This window comes from Aphis gossypii, chromosome X, assembly GCF_020184175.1.
Source record: "Aphis gossypii isolate Hap1 chromosome X, ASM2018417v2, whole genome shotgun sequence".
NCBI classification, from domain to species: Eukaryota; Metazoa; Arthropoda; class Insecta; order Hemiptera; family Aphididae; genus Aphis; species Aphis gossypii.
Window position 1 is genome coordinate 12943817 of NC_065533.1, and position 12924 is coordinate 12956740.

Consider the following 12924-nt stretch of genomic DNA (forward strand, 5'->3'; position numbering starts at 1 on the left):
CTGTTAATCTTAATGTATAAATTTATGTTCACAATAATAAGTACCTAAGTATAATTCTTATTATAGGTAATAATTAAGTCTTTATTAATCAAACCTATTTCTTTACAAATAAATATTAATTTATTACTTAGTTAAATATCTATTACAAAGATTTGAAAGTTTGTAACACAAACTTATTTAACTATAGTACACCTAGGTATTTTCTGAAAGTATTATCTGTACAGTTCTCTTCTCTTTTTATTAAATTCCAGCACCGATACGTAAAATCAAGAAATCTGTGAAAAAAAAATTAAAATTAGTTAAATTGTGTCGTCACAAAATTGAAATATAAAAAAGGCTTGTTATACCTTTGTATGAAGGATAAACTAACATTTTTAGAGATTAATAAACGATAACGATTTATCCTCAAACAATTTTAAATATTTGTTATTATTCAAAAAGTATAAGTCGTAGATACTTCAAATTTTCACTAGTTATTGAGATTGGCAATTTTTTTTACATAATTTAATTTAAAAAATATTTCTCTTGTTGTAAGGCTATTTATAGACATTTGAAATATTCGTCTTCTTTTAATTTTTTTTTTATAATAAATGTAAATAAAACTTTATTTGCTAAGTCAAAATACTTGAATACATAACAATACACAGTTCCTCATGAGTTAGTCTTATTATGATCCATAAATTTAAGAATATATAGGTAGGTATAGTTATTTTTTTTTACTTTAAAATATATAAGTAAGCTTAACTTTTATATTATTTACGGTTAAATTATCTCGCCCCCCCCCCTCCGAAAATTTATAGTTGTGTAGTTTATTTATATCATCATTCATCGATAGATATTGATTATTGTAATTTTTTTTATGAACTCTCACACAGCCCCAAACCTGGGCAGGTTAGGTTATTAACCTATGTTCGGATGAGATGGGAATAAGGAGAAGGAAACCGATTGGCACGATCGTGCGTAAGGTGGTTAGGTTAAAATCAAGAATTAACTTTAATTAGTGCATATTTTTAACAAAGTTAACATCAAACATGTTAACTTTTAGTTAATAACGAGAATATTTGATTTTTAAATCAAAATTGACTCTTGAAATAATAAATGTTTAGGGTACTTAGCAGGGGTGTTCCCATAGGGTATACTACATATACGCCATATACTCTCAAGATTTTTTTTCAATAATATGGGTATACTGAGTATGCTCTCAAGTCTCAATCGATTTGCGATTTTAACTCTCAAGATATTTTTACAAAATGTCAAAATTATAAATACACTCAAATCATATACAAAGGAAAAAACAAAATTAATTTAATTAAGTAATTTTACCATATTTAGTATTTACGTCAATTATTTATGACTGAAAAAGTCATACTCTTTATTTTTTAGTAGGTATTTATAAAGATTGACGAGGTATAATTTAAAGAGGATATGTAAAAAATCTATTTAAAGTTGTTTACATATTATTAACACACTCTTTACCGGCTTTACTCTTATATAACCAATAATAAAAATATTTGTAATGTATTTTAAATGTTTATATTTTGGTTTTTGATGATTTAATTTTAGTATACTCTCAAAAAAAATATTGAGAACACCTCTGGTACTTAGTAACTTACTTTTATTATAGCATATGCCATTTATATATTTATTTATTATTTATATTACATCGTATATAGGTACTATTATAGGGACCAAGTAATGTGCAAACAGTTCGGTCTCCATGTAGCGATGCCACAAAAAAAAAAAAAAAATATCGGTACTATGACGAAATAATATTTTAAATTTTTATTAGTAGAATTTATTCATAGATACCTAAGTAATGCATTAGTGATACGGTAAATATGGTGCATTAAATATTTTATTATAATTTGACATCTTAAAACATTATTTTACGGTTACCTCTTACTGTTTTGTATGAAAATTGCTATTATTAGCTTGTAGTAAATGTCCCAAACAAAAAAATAAACAGAAATAAATTAATTTGATCAATAACACAAGTCAACAAAAACATCAGTTAGTATTAGTAAAAAAATTCATGTCTCATAAATTGAGATATACTGCTGTGTACAAAAATTAAATGAATAAAAAATAAAATAACAATATTTTTTATATTTAAAATATTGAATTTTTAATTATTAAAAATGAAAAAAGATGAAACAAGAAAACACATTTTTTTTAAAATATTATTGGGTGATTGTTAATTTTATCATAAATCTTTAGAAAAACCTAGTAAATCAACTATTGAAGCAGGAATTTTCGATTTCTTTTAAAAATAGGTAAAATAATTCACACCCCATATTACTTGTAATATATATAATGTGTATAAAGTTATTTATATACATTTAAGTATAAGGGACGAGCCCAGTTACATCGATTGTAATATTTAAACACATATTAAAAAAAATTTCAAAGAATTAATAGACGATTAGAATACAAACATTTAACGTTAAAAAAAAATGATTTACAATACAATTGAGCTCATCAATCTGATATTTTTTATAAAAATAGTTAATTTAAAATTTCGGAATACGATCTCCAAAATAAATTTCAAAGCATGGGAAAAATCGTTGATAAATATATAAAACATTGATATTGGTTCAATAATTATATAATAATTATGACATTTAAATAAACTATGACCTTACCCTAAAATATAATTATGCACGCATTTATACTTTTTATTTTTCATTTTAACCAAACCAAAAACAATTTTTTAGCTAGTGAGTCATATCCGCATAGATTCCTACAAATTTCATAAAAATAAATATAATAATATTATACCCAAAAATAACTGCTATCCATATATTGTGAACAATTGTTACGTATAGAATTATACACCTTACAAAATGTGTCGATCGTAATCTACAACGTTATTTTTGTATAAAACGTGCTGACTATACAAAATTTGGTTATTGATTTGATTCGAGTATAATGTGACACATGTCGTATACGCCAATCACGTCGACGAACACGAATAAAAATGAAACACACACAATTCAAAATAATATAAGCACTTTATTAAACCGAGGTATATTCCAAACGCCGAACGCACAGTGCGGTCACCCGCTAAAGAACTTCTTTTCGTCTTCTCTCATTAGTTATTAATCATAGTACTTATCAGTTATTAATAATGTTCGGATTTGAAGGCAATATAATCAATATAAAAAAGCATTTAAAATTTAAAAAAAGGCATTTAAGTTGTATAAAAAGCAATTCAAAAATATAATACAAAATTAAATATACTAATTAATTGGTATTAAAAAAAAAAATCACTACCATGTGCATTGTGCTTAGATAAGCTGTCTTCGGTAAAACGTTGACGTTTAGGCCTCAAAATATTTCTATCATCGAAAAAGGTCTTTCTACATCCACCAAAGTTATCGGGGCGTAATTCATGCATAAACAATTATCTAAATTAAGATGACTACTTGTTAACTCGTCATCACTTATGGTTTCAAAAAAAATGAAAAAAGGCATTTATAACTAAAAAAGAAAAAAAGTACATCCATCGTCTTAAAAATTAAATAAAACACATTTTTGTATAAAAATTATTTTTCTATTATGATAATTAAAAGAAAATTTTCTACCTTCAAATCCGAACCCTAGTTATTAACCATAGTTTCGATTTCCTGTGTTGATAAACAAGTAGAATGTTTGAGCTGATTCAAAAACTACCTCCTTTGCTCCTTCTGCTCTCTTCTTTATGCTCCATCTGCTCCCACCTCCCTGACCCGTCGGCGGCGGCTGGAAGGCAGAAGGAGCAAAGGAGATGGTTTTTGAATCGGCTAAAACATACTACTTAAACACAATTATTGTAAATAGTAAAATAATGCAATTTAAAATTTAAATATCGTGGAAATAAATGTATATTATATTTTGTTTTAACTTGAAAACTTGCCGGGTCGGGCATCACTGCTCTAAAACATGAACGCACAACAAATCCAATTTGTTGTTCCGCTGAAAAACTCATAAATATCAACGGTTTTAAATTTATAACGATCTACGACAGTGACATACCCAGCTGGTGAGATGGTAGGTAAGTGCCTACAACATGCGCCTATAAAATAGGCGTAATTATCTATTCCCATATGCACGTAGGTATATAATAATATAAATATATAATTACGCGTTCGTATATACACACGTCAGATGTTGCGTATACTTATGTGCGTTTAACCATCAGTTACCTATCACAATCGGAAACGAATTCAAAACACATATTATACGTATTATGATTGATGGCGACGTATAGATTTAAATACACGACAGTACACAATGCTACAATACCAGTAAATGGCGCCTTGTGGTCGTCAATACAATAACGTGTACACTGTGTATACACTCGAGAACGCTGCTGCTGCTTCTGTTATGTATAGGTATAGGTAGGTATATACCTCTACCTACCTACATTATACTCACACTATTATAGTGCACCGTAAACAAATCACACTAATATTGTAAGACGATATTATATTTTAAACGTAATTTTTTTTCCTCGACAGAAATAAATAGTCAGACGCTTATTATATACACTCGAAACTCGTACACACATACGTCATCATCATTCATCGGATACCGGAGCTGATGTATATCCAGACAAAACGCGCGCCAACGATCGAATAAAATGATATGCTTAAACTGAAATGAGAAAATATATTATAAAGGTAAGCTGTTTAGTGGACGCCGATTAACATAATATTATATTTGTTAAAGTCACAAACGGTTAACGAAAGGAATTTTCAGTCCTTTTGTATAATTATGAAGGTATACCTAATTCAAAAAAAAAAAAAATGATTAAGTCATTATTAATCGCTGTTATATTATATAAAAATAATATAGGTATAAATAATCATAAACTCGTCCTACTTGTCCAAATTTTGATTTATATAAATCGAAATTCGAAATTCTCCAAATAATATTCTGCTTTGAAATATGAAATTAAAAGTGTATGTTGTCATTTAAAAAAGAGTAACAGTTAAACAATTATAACGATAAAAAAATATTTAAAAACACAATTTTTTTTTATTTCTATTGAAAATTAAGTAAAAAAAATAATTTCAAAAAGATTAATAGGTATATGTGTTTTTAAATAATGAGCGTTGTTCGGTAAAAAAATTACCCAGTAAAAACATGAGTTCACACCCTGATTTAATACTACTGTATTATTTCTAATAACCGTGCGTCGTGTATAAAATAATATGAAAGACGTTAAAAAGGGCTGCTGGCCATACTTCAATTTTTGGCCTAGCAACAAATACGTAATATTCTCGTCCTGAAATATGGTCATAGTCCACCCCGCAACTATACCGCCCATCGATGACTGAATTAAGAATGATAATCGATGGCACTGTACACAGCTGTACACACAAGCCCCTAATATTATGCTTTACGTATTTTACATACAACATAAGTATATAATAGGTACCTACTATTACGATACGCTTATGTCGTTTAACAACTTAATGGTATGTATCATGTATATTTATACCGAACGTGTAAGATCTGATTCGTTCGCTCGGGTATAATATGCATACCTTTATATGTATACATACGTAGTTTATGTATATAACAAATAAAGTAATAACTATTAACTAAGTGTACAGTGTAACAACTATATCCTGCATCCTGCAGTAGGTAAGCTCTGAGGTCTGAGTCGATCGTATCGGTTAGATTTTAAATAAAATATATTGGTATGATATTTTACTATTTACTGACATATTTATACACCTGATTAAAATTGTACTATAAAATTAATTATTTAAGGGCAAATAATTTATTATTAATTTTGAAACTGCTAATTTGAAACTAATATGATTATACAATCGTTTTCTTTATACTTGCCTACTTTAGTTTGAATATAAGTATACTAATACTATAAAATATGCATTTCTAATGTTTATACTAGTTAAATTATGCAGAATAAAAAAAACCAATCGAACAATATAGTTTTGCGTTTTCCGAAGGAATGTTTAAGTTATCAAAATCGGTCAAGTAGTGTATGGTTGGAACACTTTTTACTTGTAAGTAAAATATTTTGCCATATTTTATTTTTTAGCTACCTTGCTACCTATTATATTTACATACAATTTTTATACATTTTATTATTGTACATTTTTTTAAAAATGGGGGAAATATCCATATCGAAACATTTTGGGAGGGGGAATATCCTACCACGCCAAAAACAGTCAGGGGGGAATAATTGTCCATTTACCTAGGTTAGGTTAAGTCTAAAGAACTGCAGTATACAAATCAATCACAGGTTTTGACTTTTATTCTCTAATATGTACGAATATCGTTAAACAGGTGTAAAAATAATAAATATATTATTTGTACATAGTAGGTAAACGTCTGCGGCTGACAGTTGTATGTAAGTAGGTACGTATGTATTAGTATTGCACATTTACATTCATGGGTATAAGACGCGAGAAAACACTTATATAATATTATATTTTTAATATTACAATTTAATGAATATTATATTCTGGTAGTTTACACTTTTGACACAATATAAATGCGTACAAAGGGGTAAAAAGGTTTATATATACGCCTATTAATGCGTATATGTAAGAATTGTAAATTCACCCTACTCAGAGTGTGTCCGTCAATAAACGTTTATTGGAGGTAATATCTTACGAGACCGATCAGCGATCTTTTCATCGATAACAGTTAATGCCTGCTCATTTATAATAACATTTTCGGTTACGTATGCGTGATTTAATATAATAGACATTTTTTTTTGACGAGATTGACACCCGAATACCAAAGTAAAAAAAAGTGTTTTTATTATTATTATTATTATTATTATTTATATTTCACCACAGTCGATTGTCAACCAGAATACTTGAGAATGAAACCAGAGAACAAGATAAATTATAATTGATTGACAATTTGTAATAATTAGAAGATATAATCACGGATTTATGAAATTTAAACAACTTTAAAAATTAAGAAGTAAAAATGAATTAAGAATGTGTACTGTATAGTTTGTGTGTAAATGTGATCAATGCGACAATTAAAATACAGTACTTTAGTTCACAGATTATCCTATAAAAAAATGTTCATATTTTACAAATTTACATGATTATTTTAAGTATTATTAACTTAATATCATTATACGAGTATGTTTATATTAGAGCTGATGAATAATACAAATTATACATTTATGATAAAACCAGACTATATAATATGATTTTTGTGTAAAAATTAGAATTATTTCAATATTTATTTATATAAACAACTGAAAGGGTTACAATATTTTAAAAGGATTTTTTCCAATATGCGATCTATCAGAATGTTCAGTGCCCCTAACCTAACCAGTGTCCCATTCGGAGACCAACTACACAAAAATTATAATAAATAAATTATTCAGTTTTAGATTCTGGACGCAGTGATGAATGTATTGATTTTACAATGATGTATGTTTTTTATTTTATTTTTGTGTCTGTCATCATGTTTTGGAGCAGTGAAAGTGCTTCAATTTTTAGATTCAGTCCCGTCTGATAGGACAGTGAATCTAGTTGGTACTTTGAGAAGTCAAAAGTAAAAATTTTCTATAGTTTTCAAAAGCGTCATTAAAAACCCTAAAAAAGTACCAGAAAAACAGGCATTTTTACACAAAACCAGTTTTTGACAAAATTGATAATTTTATTTTACTGTAACTCAAAAAATAATAACTATAAATACTTAAAATTTTCACCAAATGTTTATATTAGTATTATCTATATACAGTTAAATTTTCAAAAATTTTTGACTTTCTTTGAGTTATTCATAGAGCACTGAAATTTTCGATTTTTATGAGGATTTTTTTTTGAAGTGTCGATAAAAAAAATTTGGATGGCCAAAAAAAACTTAAAACTATTAACACTAAAAATTATATCCTAGGCTGACAAATCATCTTCGTTCAGAATCGATTTTAGTATACAATGATAACTATCATTGAATTCAAATTTAACACTCCTATAATATATAATAATGATCCATACGGCACCTAATGTACAGCAGAGCGGTACTCACTTGCCCGCTTTTTTTTATGTTAATATATATCATAAAAAATAAAATTACAACTATATTGCATCATACTAGTTTTTCTGTTACAAAATTAAATGTATAAAATACCAGTTATATTAATAAAACAATAGCATTGATTGATTACAAATACCAACTCCATAGATTCTTGTAAGTTTTAAAATAATTATTTTTTGAGGATGCACCTCATATTATGTATTTGCTTTCCACTAAAATATTGCATAGGTATTGTACACACATAGAAAAATGTAGTTGATTCAACTCGTAAAAGTGTCAATGTTATGCACAACTGCACGTCATTTTCCAGCCAGTCCTATTTTGTTGTCAATTTAACAAAAACTAAATGTTGATCATAACATTTATTTTAATTACATAATTATTATTATCTCTGTTTTAATTCTGGGTTAAAATAACCATAACCTTATCTAAAACAATTATATTGTAGGTGTTTATAATAAGTTATTTTATTGTTAAAATAACTTCAACTATTAGTAAAATGAACTCTGTATAATATAATGTAGATTAAATAAAATTTACTTCAATTCAACTTCATTAATGTAGTTGTTTTATAAGAATAAATTAATATAGAATTACACTAGGAAAGTGTTAAAATAACCTCATTTATGGTATTGATTTAATTGAAAGAAAATATTGAATCAACAATTTTAAATATTCAAAATAGTGTTCTTGTATTTTATTTTTACCACATACTTTTAATATTTTTTTACCTTTTGAGGTATTTTTAATCTATATGGCTAATACTGACTGTAATAAGTACCAAGCAATAATTTGAATAGGTACTATGAATCATTACAAATAAGATTTTTGATATTTTTCATTTATGGTATGTTCTATAGGTATATACATGAGATAAAGTAAATAAATTAACATTTTTTTCTGTTTTATACCTAGGTATATAAATCAAATCTTTATTTGTGTCACATGTATAATTAAATAAATAATATGTAATATATTTATGCAAACTAAAACATTATAAATAAAATATATAGACAGGTAGGTAATAATTTATTGTGATTAATACTAATAAAACAACAAAATATTACAATTTAAATACATTATACAATCTACACATTATAATGCATATCTTAATGATACAAACAGAGTTCCATTATCCAAAGTTCTAATAATAGTAGGAGTTGGATCTGGTAAATTAGTTAAATAACTACCAAAAGTTGCAGTCCATTGTTTAATTCTACTTGATAAGCATGGAAATGGCTGTCAAAACCAATAGTTATTAATGGAATAAATATTATATAAGGTATCATTGAGGTACCTATTACTAATTTTATTATTTTTCCAAATATACAACTGTCTAAAGTTACTTCTAATGCTAAAACCATACCAACTCTATAGGATATACCTTTAAAATCTATCCATGATACAAAAGATTTTAATTCAATAGGTAATTGCTTTAAGAAACTAGATGATATTTCGACAGTTGAGGAAATAATACAACATTGGCCTAGTTTTAAATCTGGTCTTAACAGTGGTGTATTGGTAAATAAATTTATGGGTATACGCATCTTAAAGTAATTGAATATACCTACCTTAAAAAAATTTTCTCGCTCCGCTCGAACAATTATCACACCTCCTCCTAATTAATTCCTATAAGCACCATTGTCATATGTACCAAGTATCAGTATCTAATGTATTAATATTTTTTCAATTAATTAAATTCATAAATATCAGAAAGAATACAACTTTTTATTATTAAACTTAAAAAGACAAATTGTACAGTAAAATAATAGACAATATTAATAAAATAATTAACAACTTTACATAATGCTCAGTATTTATTATTCTTAGTATAAATAATTTTTAAGAATTAACAATTGTCCACAAACTTCTTTTATATGCATCTGTATTTTCTTCTTTGTTTTTAGTTTTTTTAGTTCTAGTGTCATCTGTTGATCTGTGTTGAAGTAACCAACTTTTAACATAGGACTCTGGGCTCCATAAATTAAGTGGGGGTCCATTTATATTTATCAACATCAAATTTGAAATATTAGATATAGTTAATGTAGACCTAAGATCGGTGCAAATTAAATTTAAAACACTGAAACCACGTTCACACTCAGCAGTTGAGCAAGGAAAAGTTTTAATGCAGTTATTTAATTCAGGAAATACATCTTGAGGATTTTTATCTTCATCTATGTATACTCTCAATCCGTTTATTGCATCATTTTTATTTAACATGAAACGTTTGCACAAACGTTTGACTTCTTCTTCACCATACCTTATGTCTATATCAACTGGCCAAGTACTTTTATCAAGAACTGTGATATCTTTCATCAAACTTAAGTCATTAGTATCTTCTAATAATCTACTTCTTAGATTATTACAGATACTAGTTATGAACTGATTTTTTTTAATTGGTACAATTTTTGCATAATTTATTAATTTCACATTTTTGAAAATCATATTGTTATTTACAACTTCAACTTCTTTCATATGATCTCCTATATTATCTTTAAAAGATTCTAAAATTCTAATTGATCTTTTAATATGTGAATCTGCTTCTATGAGAATTATTTTTTGATTTTGAAGATTCAAAGATAAGTTTGAAAGTTCTAAAAGCACATCACACATTAAAGATAAATCATACAAAAATTCAGGTGAACACAATTTCTTATATAAGCCCAAATATTTACTTCTTGTTTTAGAATCTTTAGTTTTATCTATAGAAGAGTTATAAAAATGCTTACTTAAAGCAGGAAATATTTTCCATACTGCATTGACCGCTCTCCAGCTGCTTGCTACCCATCTAGTATCCAGAACTCTTCCAACTTTTACAAATATAATGTTCAATTCATTACAAACTTCTTTAATTTCATTAGTATTTTTTGGAGAATTATTATACAGAACATACAAAGAGTCGATAAATGATTTAAAATGATTGATAGAGTTTAAATCTTTCATTGTATCATTAACAGCAAGTTCCAGCCTATGGTTTAAACAATGCCAGCTAAATATTAATGGATATATATCTTTCAATCTCTTTGCAACTCCTGCCTTTTTTCCTAAAAGGACACTTGCTCCGTCACTGACGAAAGATATCCAATTATTTATTAAATATTCATTATTAAATCCAGATTCATGTAAACAATCAATAAGCTGGGTAACTATATTTTCTGCTGTTTGATGTTCAAGTTCAACTAGGGCTAAAAATATAAAAATAGGATCCTCAGAAGATATCGATGCTTTAATATATACAACCATAGCAGTTTTTGTACTCAGTGTGGTTGATTCATCAATCAAAACTGATAATTTTGAATTAGACTTAACAATGTTACACACTATTTTTTTTTTCATTTCAATTGCTATGTGAGATATAATAGAAGTAGATGAAAATCTTGAATGAAGCATGTTTCCAATATCAATACCATTAAGTGCTTGCAATTCCAAAAGTTTAAAATGATCATTGTAAGGTCTATTATTTTTTGCTATATAGTAAGCTGTTTTAAAAACTGACAATGTAGATTTATGAAATTTATATGAACTGTTTTCAAATTGATTTTTTAATTTGTCAGATTCTCTTTCAATTAATATATTTGTGGCAAATTTATGAGCTGATGATGTTATATGCTTTTTGATTTTATTCCGTAGAACAGAAAGTCTAGTTTTTTTACTATTACTAATTCCCCCACTAATAAGACTAAGAGACCACTCTGGAGATATTTCAAAAGCAGAATTATTAGAATTGTGTATGTTACTAAACTTTTGGCAATTAAAGCAACCAATCTTACCATTGTGACAAATCATCCAAGCATATTTTTCTTTTTTTGATTGCCACTGCTCAAAGGACCAATCTTGTGGCCATTGAGTTACCTGAAATTATTTTAATTTTTAATTATTTTTAAGCCTTATTAAGTTAATTAATTTATTAATTTTTATTTAAGTTATAAGAAAAATAAATATATTGTTAAATATTTTACCAAATTTTCATTAATGGGTTTAGAAGCAGAATCTAATGTACAGACAACATCATTATTGATTGTAACTTCTTGCTGTAAATATAAAAAAATAGTTTCTTATTATAAACTTAAAATATTTTTAAAATATTACTTATTAATTATTACTAATATTACTAGAATAAACTATCACTGAACAATAAAATAAACAATAATCAATAAATTTAAACAAATTTTACACACACAAATAAAAAAACTTTTAATACCTACTGTTTAAATTAAATCTTAAAAGACAGTTTTAATGTACCTCTGTCAGTTAGCTACATAAATATTTAAATTATAACAGGTTAAATAAACAATTAAAAACTTACTTTTTTACTACCGGACAGATTATTAGTAATTGCAACTTCATCAACAGCTGGTTTATGTTTTTTGGTCGCCGGTACAGAAGAAAAATAATTAGTAATTTTTTGTGAAGTAGCAGTACGTTTATTACTTTCCATTATCGATCATATAATAATATATTTAATTTATATTATATTTTAAATATTATATAAAATTAATAGAAATATAATAAAAAACTAATAGTTCGATTTAATAATTTGGTTGGATAATAAGTAATTTCCCAATAAATAAATAATTATTATATTACTGTCATTATCATTTAGTTTGAAATTACACATACGTATATTATATATTATCGATAATCGTACACGACTTTTTGACTATGGATCTATTTTTAATTATTATTATAATAATAACCATCCATGGCACACCGCAACTGGTTTAAACCGATGAAGCAGTGGTTTACAATCTCTTTTTGAAACTTTAGTACCTACACGGCTAGTCGGCTACACAGTTTGGGAACCACTACTATACATTTGTTTTATACACTATACACGCTCGGCAGTTTACGATTGTCTTTGCAAGAACTCTAAGTCGGGTAAAATTTAATCGAACTAAGAGGCTA

General features: G+C 26.6%; 1 protein-coding gene across 1 annotated transcript in view; it reads right to left on the minus strand.

Annotated features, from left to right (window-relative positions):
• The window catches only part of LOC114125775 (E3 SUMO-protein ligase KIAA1586-like), a 36296-nt gene extending 23839 nt beyond the window's left edge, over positions 1-12457 (minus strand). The window contains exons 1-6 of the mRNA XM_050207050.1: positions 12326-12457; positions 11979-12050; positions 11790-11871; positions 10695-11498; positions 10477-10613; positions 9888-10401 (exon numbers count right to left, since the gene is read on the minus strand). Of these exons, the coding sequence (XP_050063007.1) occupies positions 9888-10401; positions 10477-10613; positions 10695-11498; positions 11790-11871; positions 11979-12050; positions 12326-12457 (1741 nt within the window). The remainder of the gene's footprint in view (positions 1-9887; positions 10402-10476; positions 10614-10694; positions 11499-11789; positions 11872-11978; positions 12051-12325) is intronic.
• Between the last annotated feature and the right edge of the window lie 467 nt (positions 12458-12924).